We start from the raw sequence: 13,475 nt of genomic DNA, 5'->3' as shown, positions 1-13,475 counted from the left end.
AACTGTTATTTGTCTCCATTTGCCCTGTGATTGGCTGGCAACCAGTTCAGGGTGTACCCCGCCTCCTGCCCGTTGACAGCTGTGATAGGCTCCAGCACTCTCCGCGACCCTCGTGAGGATAAGCGGCAAAGATCAGGCATGGATGGAAACACAAAAGCTCACAATAAAAAATTGTGGCTTGTTAAAATACTGAGTTGCTCGTAGCTTAGAAGCAAACCAGTAACCACGGTAACTGTTCAACAAAATGTCAGCCCCTGCATGTCATGTATACTTATGTTTGTCCAAAGGCTGCTGCAATAAAAAAATGAATAGTCAAGCATGCTCCAGTTTAAACTATGCTGTTAATAGCCCTTAGCTAATTTTAGGGTGTATTTGGGTATTTAATGTACCAGTGATGTCCTAACTTTACTCTGACAGTGCGTAGTCCGCACATTCCGGAGTACAGTTTCCCAAAAACTCTAGTATCAGCTGCCCCCACGGGCAGATATTTTATAAAGTGCATTGTTTTTAGACAAAATTTAAAAACACATAGGGATCGTGTTCATGTAAATGCTCAATTGGCTGGATTAAATCTTTCTTTGCCCACCCCTAGATTAACTCCCATTCTACATAAACAATGTTCAAATAAAAAATGGATCTTGGAATGTTAACCAAGTGTCCCTCCCCCCACCCCCAAAACCCCATATTTAAAGAGGCCATTATGCTGGCCAGTCAACAAGTGCATGCAGTCTGGCACACCAGGAGCACGCAGACCCAAAGAGGCTTAATTAGGACAAGTGCACTTGCTTTATTTCCACTCTGTGCATCCAAGACAAGAGGCCTAGCCAGTCGGGGGTCACTGCATTGACCCCAACAAGGGATTTGGCCCCGCCACCACCCTGTCACAAGAGTCAACGCTGATATTAGGACGTGTGTCCTTGCTTCAACAAAAGGACAATTGTCAAGGAAACAAGTCCCACCAGTTTAATTAGACTTCAGACTGACCCGAGGGGACTAGTTAGTGAATGACACAAAAAAAAAAAAAAAAAAAAAAAAAATCCTCTTATACAAAGTCTGAAGTCTTAAACTGGCAAGCAGCAGTCGTATCCTGTTCAGATGGGCAACCCTAAATTTCTGTTAAGCACAAAATAAGCCTGAGAACTTAATTCTTGAAGACTGCTCACATGCTCAGTCTTACAGTTAAGATGCCAACTTGTGATTTTTTTTTTTTTTTTAATTTGTATTTTTCTTCCATCCTAGCAATTATTAAATCACTTTCACAAGTGTAGCACTAAGACTGAAGTGCACAATAAATTACTGTATAACCCACCCCCAAAATACCAACCAAGAAATGCAAGTTTAGAAACCCGTCAGACACTTTTATAGATTTTATTGGAATTCTTTTATGCAAAATGTCTTGTAGTTTATTCACTGATGAAAGACAGGACTTAAGCCCCCTTCTCATAAATCCTCAGCGCAACAACATCACCCATGATGCATTTCTGCAGAAACAGGATTTATAGTTAAGGATTTTTTTAAAAAGTGCCACATAAAAAACCTTTAGCAACGTACAGCAGTTAGTTTGCCATCTTGAATCTCTCGTTCCAGAGTTGTAGATTTGCCGTCCCACGTCTGCTTCTGCACTAGTTTGCCATTCTCAAAAGTGATGACGGTCTGCAGACAGAATTATCTTTCGTTACACGCAAAACAAGTACTCTGTACGCTTCTAGAAAACACACCTTGGTCTGTCGGTCGTCCGCCGTCATCTCGTCAAATTCCTCGTTCAGCTTGAACTTGATTTCTTTGGTCTTGAAAGTGCTCTCGGACCTCATCGAGATGAGGCCAGCGTCATCCACGCTGATCACGAGGTTGGGCTTTGCCATGTTGCCCACCTGCCGGGTGGCGAAGCCCACACCTCCGTGCCAAACGAAAATGATAATTCATTCACGCATCGTCTAACTACACCAAAGTGAACGAGTGAAATGTATCCTCACCAATTGCCTTCATGTATTCATCAAAGTTCTCGCTGGCCGTCAGCTTCCAGGTTCCGACAAACTGCTCAACCATGGCGAAGGCGACGTCTCGGTTCCGAAGCACAAAACGCAAGGCTCCCTTCGTGTGGAGGGATCAGACGAGAGGACGGACCGAGATGCGGAAATGTCCAATTTGAAGCCCGGCGGAGCGTGCGCTTGATGCGAGGCGGTCCAATCAGGAGCAGGTGGTGCCGTCGCTATGGGGACACTGGGATTAAAGGGCGTGTCTTGAAATGAAATTCTGGTGTGTCGGTCATAAGGGGGTGAAGCGTTTGCCTTTTTTCCAAGTTATTTCAAGCCTTGGCATGCGCCCCACCCGTCTTTTACATTTGCTCTTGCGTGACTTGATGCCGCTCCTCCTACCTGCTTTGTTTGTCGCTTTCTGACCATCCATCATTCGGTTCTGAAGATTGGGCTGAGCATGGCAGGGTTTTAATCCCGTGGTCCTCCTCCCTCCACACTTGCACGGAACTGACTTTTCAATGGGGGGGACATTGTCCGCATAAAACACAAGTATCAAACTCGCGGCCCGGGGGCCAGATCTGGCATGCCGCATGATTTTACATCCCCCGCGAAGCCCTATCGAGAGTGTCAATTTCAATTATTCTTGTAAAAATCTATACACAAAAATTCAAATTGTCATGCGTCATAAATGATAAAGTTGCGATATTGCAAGCATTTTTGTGTTACCAAATATGAATAGTTGGAAAAAAAACATTACCCTTGATTTATGATTCCAATAGTAGATCATAAATTGATAATGTAAATACAATTAACGATTAAATATTTGTGTTGTCTCACGGTCATGACAGCCCTTTGAGGTAAAACGGAACCACAATGTGGCCCCTGAAAGAAAAACGGGTTAAAGTAACGAACCATTGTCAAAACTCAAATATTCATCATATTTTGAAATGCAAATTTGGGGGACATTTTGAGTTTTTAGTGTTGTATGTAAATACAAACATTCAGCACAGGGTACATATCGACACCCATCACTGAGCGGGAATCGACCCCACACTGCCCGGACCAAAGGTAGGCGTGTGTACCACTAGACCATCACCGCATGTTTTAAGTCACGGTTAACAAAATATTTTATTTAAGTCCGCAATGAAATTACATTGGATTTATGTTGCATTGAAAAGTACTTTTAGCACATTTTTATGTCAGTACTAGATCTGACCACTTGATGGCGGAAGAAAAGCATGTGCCAGTCCCTGGTAGCTGTCATAGTGATACCCAATGCAAGAGCTGTATGAAAAATGATACTTTAAGAAAATGATCACACTGGAGAGGGAATCAAATGTTTTTCTTCTTTGTGTAACATAAGATAATGTTTGTTTGTTTGTTTTTTTTGTAAAAGCAATGATATGATGCAGTTTAGTTTGACCCTACTTGCACCCTGCACGAAAACGTTTTTTCAATCAAACATCTCAAACCGCATCAGTTACATTGATTTATATCTCATTATTACATTAGTAAATGCATATTATTTAATACAGGGTATTGTATTGAATCTCATTAGAATGTGAAGGTGTACCTAATGATTTGGCCAGCGAGTTACCGTCGAGATAGTTGCATGTTATTGAGTTCCCTCGCAATCCAATAATTTTGTGTTATGTGCAGAAAAATAGCCGCTTCAATTTAGCTGCATCCTGCTTTGCAAAATCTGAAATAGAGAGTCTGCGATTGACTGGCAACCAGTTCAGGGTGTACCCCGCCCCCTGTCCGATAACAGTTGGGATAGATTCCAGCACTCCCTGTGACCCTTGTGAGGATACGCAGCTAAGGAAATAGAGAGAACAAAATTCAACTTGAGAGTCATCTATCGATTTTCTGGAGCACTTATCCTCACTTGGGTGACCTGAGACTGGTCGCCACCTTATCACAGTCTGCTTGAGATGTTTCGTGCAAATCATTTCGACTAATTTTAGCAGTTCAACCCATGCATTTAAAAGATTTTAAATATATATAATAATATATATTATAAATATGTCGCTATAGAATTCTCCACGTTCGAGGAGATATGGTCAGTCTGGGGTGACATGACTGACTTGTTTAGATTTCTTAGCTATACTGTTCAGTTCTTGGTAGTTTGTTTGTTCTCTGGTTGGTTTGGGTTTACTTCAGGTACTCCTCCTACTTTCCAAAGACTTTGTCCATATGCGTTAATATTAGTATAAATGGTCATTTGTCTATGTAAGCCCTGCAATTGACTGGCGATCAGTCCGTTGTGTACTCGGCGCTGAAGCACGTGAGGTCGATTAACTTGGGCTGACAACAACTAATTATGTCATAAGATCGCGGCCGGGCCGGGCTGTATGATGGAATGCGCACGCAGGCGTTCATCTGCATACGTACAGATGCCGTCCAATGGACGCGAACGCCGTCTGGCAGCCGCAGAGAAGTCCTTTCCTGCTGGTTTTCATCAACACTTCAAGCGCCATTGATGGCTGAACAGAGGCCGCGGACAAAAGCTGTATATACTGTACAAACAGTGTTCTGAGCGGCAGCACACTGACTCATTCTTTAGTGTGTGTGAGAACGGAGGGGGACCCCTTTCAGCTCCTTTGTGCCGGTGTCTGTCAACAGTGTAGTTGCGGGCCGAGCCCATTGTGGCGGCCAGTGTTTCGTATTGACACAGGGCCTCGCTCAGCTTGTTCCCAGGGTCCAACCTGAGGACTCATGAATAATGGAGAGAAGATCCGCCCGGGCCAAAGGGGAATTTGAAAAGTTGGGCTCTTAGATTGCTCCTTATACACCCAGGCGAGGAAGAACTGCGAACATGCAGGTGATCCCGTTGAAGTTGAACTTTGACGGTGTGGCCCACACGAATGCGGGTCTGGAAAAGTGAAATTGCTGAAATCGACATACTGACATGTATGGCGCCCTGCTGTGATGGTGCTGCAAGTAGATGCAATACAGAAAATGATTACGCTCTCATTGAAAATATTTTTGCATGCAATTTTAGGAATAATCTATATATTATATTGTATATTCATGCGCATGCGTGCATATTTTGTAAAGTTCCGACCAGTCTGAAACATCGCCATCCGTCTTTCAACATGTGCCATTCGACAATTGGTCATCGAGTGTTTATGTTCGCTATGGACGTCTCAGAAAGAGGAACACAGCGAACATACATATATGTGTATATCTTTTTTTCTTTTCTTTTTTTTTTAATCAACTTTTGTTTTAAGGTTAGGGTATAACGTATGTTAGCTCCCTCTATTTAGAAGAAGGGGAACTATGAGACCGGGGGATTTCCCAGTAAGCGTCTGCTACGTACCCAGAGTTCCCCTGTTAGTAACGCATGCGCATTAATCACTAGGAGACTTTTCAGCACGGGGGAGCGCTCAGACCGTCACACCGGCATCCACCAAGGCTGAACCGTCTTCAACATTGTGAGGTGAACAATCACGGCACACAACACTTAACATGCCGCACTTTTGGGTACAGCACCATCTCCTGGATCTAGCTGGTCACTAACTTCAACCGTGAGGCCCTTATGGTTCCAGTTCACATTCAGTAATGTAGAACTGTATTGCTTCATACAAATACCGACGTGTTATATTTCAAACTGCTCTTATGTAGTATTTAATAGTGCAGTACAGTTCCACACCAACACAATTCTCTTCGTGTCTTCATAGAGGTACAATTTCTGTCGCAGCCATCATGTTAGATTGTGGCTGGCGTGTTTACATTTTTAGCTGAGAAATGAATGTTAGCGGCGGCACGGTGGGGCAGCTGGTAAAGCGTTGGCCTCACAGTTCTGAGGAGCCGGGTTCGATCCCAGCCCCGCCTGTGTGGAGTTTGCGTGTTCTCCGGGCACTCCGGTTTCCTCCCACATCGCAAAAACATGCAACAATACTTGGACACTCTAAATTGCCCCTAAGTGTGATTGTGAGTGTGACTTTTGTCTGTCTCCATGTTCCCTGTGATTGGCTGGAAATCAGTTTAGGGTTTACCTTGCCTCTTCCCCAATGATAGCTGGGATAGGCCCCAGCACGCCCGTGACCCTTGTGCGGATAAGCAGCTCATAAAATGGACAGATGGATGGAAATATGAACTAGTCTTGGAATCAGAAATCAAGGGTAGTGGGTTTTTCAATTATTGTTGATGTTTTGTAACAAAAATGATTGCGGTATCTCAATGTTATCGTTTCATAAGATGACAATTTGAAATTTTGGTCCAGATTTGAACAAGAATCTTGGAAGTTGGCACACACGATTTGCCTTTATGGGCCATATAAAATGATGATGTGGGCCGTATCTGGCACCCAGGCCTCGAGTTTGACACCTCTGGCTAAATTGATGATTTTTGTATTTGAGATTTATTTCACCAAATTTTTTATGCGCTCTAATCAAAATGTGTAAATAAGTCCCACAAAAGACAGATACAAAAATGAAAATAGAATAGACAATTTGAAGTGCAATTAAAAATATAGTACAGAATACTGTCCAGTACAGTGTTGACATGAAAGGGGCCAGGCAGAATTCCACCAACAGGGGGCAGCCCTTGAAGCCGCCCAAGCACGTCCGAACCATCTGCTCAGAGGCTCACACGACCTGAGTGGTGTTCCCTCCCTGCTTTTGACTTTGTGTGCCCACCTCATGAGAGGAGAACCGTAGGCCAACGTGGGCGCCGTGCGTGTGACGGAGGTCAGAGCGGTGCCTCTTGCTTGTGAGCTTTGATGTTTTTCATGCGTCCCGCTTTCATCTCCTCCTTCATCCCTTTATCCTGCCACGCTCGCCCTCGCCTCCGGCTCCTGGTTTGCGGGACACCGACGGTTGCGCGGGGGGGGGGGGGGGGGTGTGGAGTGATGGATTTTTCCTGCTTTTCACAGAGAATCTTCTTGTTCTGGTAATAACGTTAGAGGAACAGGGACGCCTGCCCAAGGCGCAATGCCACCAGGCGCAGATTGCAGTGGGCGGGCTGGATGTAAGGTGGGGGGGGGGGGGGTCACTCGAAGGGGATCCACATACTGTACAGCTCCGATTCTCTTTTATGCGCTCTTAGATCCCCCACCAGCGGACTGGAATTCTTGTGTGAAAAACAACCAGCGCTTAGATGGTGGGCCCCCCTCGTGACCTCTACATGGGAAAGTACAGCCTTCAGCTGCTCGTTATATAAAGCCCACCAGAGTCACGACAAGCCCTGATAAATCAGTCAGGCCTCTAATGTCCCTCAGCACATCGCGTGGAAATATTATTTTCTGCCAGCCTGTTTAATACTGCGTCATGTTTTGTTTTAGCGACAGAGCTTTAAATCCGGGGGTTTGAAACACGCGGCACGCTGCCCAATTGCGGCCCCCAAGAGGATATTTTGCAGCCCCCACCTTACTATGAATGTGAAATGATAGTGAGTGCGGCCCTAAAGTATTATATGAAGGGCACTTTTACAGTGAACCTACCAATCACGGTGGGGTTGTGGCTCTCAGGGGCGTGACAGCGACCAGGCTTGATGCAAGCTAGCAGAGAAACATTTTTCATTGAGTGAAAATCACGGTGGTGTTGCCATGGAGAGTTTTATGAGTAGTTTTGCGCACAACTTGTTGACACCAGTTTCCTTGCTTATCTTATTTTGTGTTAAAGAATATAAGACGTTTTTTTAAATTTTCTCTTTTGAATTGCGTGCATGTGCAGAATGTGCCTCAAGTGGCCCCGTGGTGAATTGAGTTCGAGACCACCGCTTTAAATAGACCACGCTCAGACGTCACCGCGCAATGTGTCGACCGTCCCGGTTGTCTTGCGGACGTCAGAAAAGCATCCTTTATCTTCCCAGGGCATGATAATCCTCGGACACATGCTCCCCCCACACCCCCACCTGCTGAGCCCAGACTGGAAAACACAGATGCGAAGGCACAGAGGAGAACCCCTAATTGAAGATTAATTGGATAGCGGGGGGGGGCACTTACCTTTGTTTAGACATGTGGTAAGTGTTAGGCCGTGACAAGCTACTCCGCCATCTCAGCAGATGACTGCATTTAATATTTCATGACTCACTTTCAGAGGAGGGGTGCGTGGTGGTGTGGGGTTGGGGGTCGGGGGCGCGGGTGGTGGGGGTGCTCCCTATCGCCGCCAATCAGTGCGTGCTCGAGTTGACGAGGGCTATCGTGCGTGTGTGTGTGTGACACCCCTCAGTGTCCTGGCAAGTGCTGTCTAACCTTTCCTGTCAGATCCAATCATGTGTGAGCGCGGATCAATGGAACAAGTGTAACAATCAAACGTGTTTAATTTTTAACAAAGACAAACCGTAAGTGGCGGACAACTGTTGTCGGGAAGCTTTGTTCCGCGGATTTTGTGGCTGGCTTCGGTTCACGCTCGCCGACCAGGAAAAGACAAATTGTCGGGGTTGGTGAGCCCTACTCTTAAATCCTCCTTCAACTTTGACTTCTGATTTTCTGCACAGGCAATCATAAAAATTGGTCACTGATGGTGTAGTGGTACACACGGCTGACATTGATGCGGCCAGTGTCGGATCGATTCCTGTTCAGTGATGGTGTCGATATCTGCCCTGCGGCTGACTGCAACCAGAAGCTAGTTGGGATGGGTTGATGGGTGACCCTTGTGAGGATGAGCAGCTTTGATATTGGATGGATGGGTGTTTGTAACTGATGATGTAGTGGTACACAGCCCTACCTTTTGTGCGGACAGCGTGGGATGGATCCCCGCTCAGTGATGGTGTCGATATCTGGCCTGCGACTGACTGGCGACCAGTTCAGGGTGTAGTCCGGCTTACGCCCGAAGCTCGCTGGGATAGGCTCCAGCTTTCCCGCAACCCTTGTGAGGATAAGCGGCTTGGATAATGACATGACATTGTCACAAGGGGCAAACTGTTGCCATCATAAAACCTTTATTAAATATACAGGAAAGGAAAAAATGGATAGCCATACCAGTGTAAAAATGAGTAATGTTGATCAAACTAAAACAAATAAATTGCTTGACAATAGAATATCCAGTACAAAAACAAAGAAATAACACTGCTGTTTTGAAAACTGTGGGAAGAAGCAAAATATAATGTCAAATAATTGAGGTTTATTGTAAGGATTACAATCGACTCTCACACACACACACCTCACATATCTCAATATTTTATTATTCCACTACTATAAAAAGAAGTTAACTATTGTAATTTGTACAACTGAAATTCCCATGAAGTTGTGATGTTGTGTTAAATAAATAAAAGCAGAATACAATGATTTGAAAATGGTCTTCAACCTATATTTAAATTGAATAAACTACAAAGACAATATATTTACTGTTCAAACTGATCAACTTTATTGTTTTTAGCTAATAAAGATTAACTTGGAATTTTATGGCTGCGACATGTTCCAAAAAAGCTGGGACAGGTACAACTGCAAGGACTTTAGGGATGTCATCATCTTCGTTCCATAATATCATCAAAAGGTTCAAATCACGTATTCATATACATATACATAGATATAAGCGACCTGGCCGAAAAGCAACACTGAATGCTCGTGACCTTTTAAAGGATCTCGCCACATGGGCTCAGGAACATTTCAGAAAACCAATGTCAGTAAATAACAGTTCAGCCCTACGTTCATAAGTGTAACTTAAAACTCTACTATACAAAGCAAAAGCCATTTATCAACAACACCCAGGAACGCCGCCAGCTTCTCTGGGCCCAAACTCATCTAACATGGACTTATGTAAAGTGGGAAAGTGTTCTGTGGTCAAAGCATTCCACATTTCGAATTGCTTTTGGAATTTGTGTATGTCGTCTCCTCCAGGCCAAAGAGGAAATGAACCGTCCGGCCTGTTATGGACGCAAAGTTCAAAAGCCATCATCTGTGATGGTGTGGAGCTGTGTTAGTGCCAGTGCCATGGGTAACTTACACATCTCTGAAGCCACCATTACCGATGAAAGGTACATACAGGTTTTGGAGAAACATGCTGCCATCCAAGCGACGTCTTTTTCATGGACGCCTTTGCTTCCTTGAGCAAGACCGTGCCTCGAGACTGGCCTGCCTGGGATAATAATAACATTAATCTTGCGTTGAGAAATGAGCGAGACTAATGAACGGATGACTTATCATCTCCAGACGGGCCTGAAATAGAATCGTTGGAGATGGGCATGGAAATAAGAGTACGCGGAACAGGCACGGGCAGATCGAAGTGACAATGGAGTGAAAAGTGAGGACTTTCGGGCGATCGGGCTGCACAGGCGAGGAGTAAAAAGGAAGCCGCGCTAACGGGCTCGCCGCAACTCACTGGCAGTTTGACTGCAGCTGAGAGTAATGGGGGCTGGCAGGGCGGAATCAATTACTGGCCACAACAAATTTTTCCCACAGGATCGGAGCTTGGGAAAGGCGACGCAGACAGCTGGCACTGAGCATCCGCTGGGAAGGGAGCCGGCTCGCGGAGAATAACTTTTCATATCAACTTCTGCAACTCACCGTAGTGTGATGGCAAACGTTATTGATTATTGCCATAAATAGTTTGCACCGCGTAGATTGTATCTTTTACGGCACAAAATTGCGCCGCTTGCTTTAAACTTGGCTTATAAATTGACTGTAGATGGTCTTTTTGTAGCAGAGTTATTAGTTCATAAAAGTGGGCACCGTGAGCCGGAGATACATTTCAATTAAGGCCACCACACACACACACACACTTCTCCACGCACGCAGACGTGCACTCACACAACTCCCATTGATATGCAAACAATGTTTTTCCTGCGGCGACACAATGTGTGGCCTTAAAAGTAGCCGGCTCCGCCGTCCCGCTTTCTGTGGGGGGGGGGGGACATCACGTGATGTCTCCTGTTGCGCTTATTTGGAAAGCAGCCTTGTGATCTGCCATCTCTCCTTTGTGGACTCGCCACGTTAATGGGGGGCATACTTGTAAACGGCGTGGCCGCGGGCCATTGTGAGGGAGCGTGCGCTATTGTGAAAAAAGACGGGAACCCTTGCAACGAGCTCGTGGAAATGCTTTTTGGTTGCGTCGTCGCAATGGTTTCCTGTTCACGTGGACCTGAATATGAAATAATAATATAGATATTTATGAATATGAAAGAGGGCGGCACGTTGGATCAGCTGGTAAAGCCTTGGCCTCAGAGTTCTGAGGTCCCGGGTTCAATCCCGGCCCCGCCTGTGTGGAGTTTGCATCTTCTCCCCGTGCCTGCGTGAGGTTTTCTCCGGGCGCTCCGGTTTCCTCCCACATCCCCAAAAACATGCACCATTAATTGGACACTCTAAATTGCCCCTAGGTGTGATTGTGAGTCCGACTGTTTGTCTCTACGTGCCCTGCGATTGGCCAGCATCCAGTTCAGGTTGTACCCCACCTCCTGCCCGTTGACAGCTGGGAACCCAGTCCATCACTCCCTGCGACCCTTGTGAGGATAAGCGGCTAGGAAAATTAAAAAAAAAAAGGAAATTAATTCGACACTCTAAATTGCCCCAGGTGTGATTGTGAGTACGACTGTTTGTACCTATGTGCCCTGAGATTGGCCGGCAACCAGTTCAGGTTCTACCCCACCTCCTGCCCATTGACAGATGGGATAGGCTCCAGCACTCCCCGCGACCCTCGTGAGGATAAGCGGCAAAGAAAATGGATGGGCTCACAATCACATCTAGGGGCAATTTAGAGTGTCCAATAAATGTTGCATGTTTTTTGGATGTGGTTTGTAAGCGTAACTTAAAACTCTACTATGCAAATCAACAACACCCAAGAACGCCGCCAGCTTCTCTTGCCCCGTTCACCACGCAGGCACAGAGAACATGCAAACTCCATATGGCCGAGGCCAGGATCGAACCCGGGTCCTCAGAACTGTGAGGCCAATGCTTTACCAGCTGATCCACCATGCTGCCTACATGAGAAAATCTTTTAGGTAAAAGAGGGAAATTATTTTATGTGCAGCGATTTTTGTTTTTCATTGTGCCAAGTTATCAAAACATGTCATTTTACATTTTTACTTTTGTACTTAAACGCAACCCAGAGTGCGCTGACCGACAGCCGCACGCCAAGAAATGAACCCGTGTTCTCGTCCATTGTTGTTGCAATGCCGCTACCGTGGTTAGCATAGCCGCCTTCCAAGCGGTTTACCCCGGTGTGAGCTTTCCTTGAATTTCCCCATCTAAAAACACGTGTCATCCATTTCCCCAGATGACTGTTTTTCAGCATATTCACGGGCGCAATCATGGTGTCCTCTTCCAAAACGTCTTTACGACCTTTTTGTCAAATCTTTGAAACTGCAGGCTCCAAAACATCAGAATGTATTCCATTTTTACTCCATAACTGAAACCTGCTGCTTTAGCTAGTGGAAATTATGTTTTAAACTTCGGCGGCCAACCTTTTATTTTGAAAAATGCAAACACTAAAAACAGTGCTGCTGTTTTGGTTGTCATAACTTCACCCACGCTTATCCTCATTTTTCGCGGTCAGCGTCCCACAGCGACGACTTTTAACATTCATTTTCCAATGTTTGCATATCCGTTGTCGACGGCTAAGCTGAAGCAGTTTTTTTTTTTCTTTCCAAAACTGTGTTCGGTCAAGAATCCCTTTGAGTAGTTGAGATTATATTTGTAATAACATTTGAACCAGCGCCCAACCGCTTTCGTGCGCAACGCAGAGACATAACCTCCATTTTCACCAACAACCATTTTACAGCATTTACGTGGCGACAATAACATCCACTTGGAGACCCGATTTCAAATGTTTGCATTCCCACTGTGTTCTTGTAGTCAAAAGCTCTGGCATGCAAACGCCTCCTCACGATAATCAACATTGTTTTGTTTAAACATTCTAACCAACGCGCGAGCGGTCATCCAAATCAGAGGAGGACGGTTTGATTGTTGATGTTATGTAAGTAACTCGAAACTTTGTTATGGGCGCCTGACGCTAAGATGTCGATGTCGTTTTAAAGGTCAAGTGTCATCCCTATAAACATTCTAATATAGATATTGAAATGAAAAATTCATATAACGTCATTCACTTCAATGTCCATGTGAAAAAATAAATATGAGCGGAGAGTGCGTCATCCACGCGTGAAGTTGCGGAAGTGTCATTCGACGACACCCAAGTGGTCACCACATTGGCTGCATCCAATGTCCGTGACGTCACCCCGGACCTTCGCCATTGAAAACACGCTGTGGCCCCGACTACGGGTCACACCCCTTCAGATACGGGAGCTCTTTTCTAACATCTCACAATCGAGTGAAGTGTCCAGGGCAATATTACCCTATTGTTTCGAGCCATATTTAGATGATATGCGGATCACTTCTAACTGACAACAAACTCCCAGATAGTATGTATGAGCCAGCCCGGTCGAAGCCGTGCTCGTCCGACGAGCCCGACGCGGAAGCCTACGCCGGCGAGCCCGACGCGGAAGCCTTCGCCGACGAGCCCGACACACATCGACACATTTAGCACCCGTCATACGTAAGGGGATCTTTTGTTACATTATGAGAGACGGATTACATGGTCCTCCCCGCCCCAAACTATTATA

At 45.5% G+C, this 13,475-nt stretch overlaps 1 protein-coding gene across 1 annotated transcript; it reads right to left on the bottom strand.

Annotated features, from left to right (window-relative positions):
• Positions 1–1,352: 1,352 nt before the first annotated feature.
• Positions 1,353–2,162, bottom strand: fabp4b (fatty acid binding protein 4b). Its single transcript, XM_061821278.1, has 4 exons — positions 1,974–2,162; positions 1,719–1,894; positions 1,552–1,653; positions 1,353–1,481 (listed from the first exon to the last, which is right to left on the bottom strand). The coding sequence occupies exons 1-4, from the start codon at positions 2,044–2,046 to the stop codon at positions 1,428–1,430; spliced, it is 405 nt and encodes a 134-aa protein (XP_061677262.1). The 5' UTR covers positions 2,047–2,162; the 3' UTR covers positions 1,353–1,427.
• Between the last annotated feature and the right edge of the window lie 11,313 nt (positions 2,163–13,475).

Source organism: Syngnathoides biaculeatus, chromosome 5 (genome assembly GCF_019802595.1).
Source record: "Syngnathoides biaculeatus isolate LvHL_M chromosome 5, ASM1980259v1, whole genome shotgun sequence".
NCBI classification, from domain to species: Eukaryota; Metazoa; Chordata; class Actinopteri; order Syngnathiformes; family Syngnathidae; genus Syngnathoides; species Syngnathoides biaculeatus.
This window is presented reverse-complemented; position numbering and strand designations above follow the sequence as displayed.

Bases quoted from the DNA above. Each gene is read 5' to 3' on its own strand.
- fabp4b (XM_061821278.1), bottom strand. From the start codon at position 2,046: ATGGTTGAGCAGTTTGTCGGAACCTGGAAGCTGACGGCCAGCGAGAAC. The intron at 1,895-1,973 runs GTGAGGATACAT...TTTGGCACGGAG, and splicing joins TGAATACATGAAGGCAATTG to GTGTGGGCTTCGCCACCCGG. The intron at 1,654-1,718 runs GTGTGTTTTCTA...TTCTGTCTGCAG, and splicing joins CGGACGACCGACAGACCAAG to ACCGTCATCACTTTTGAGAA.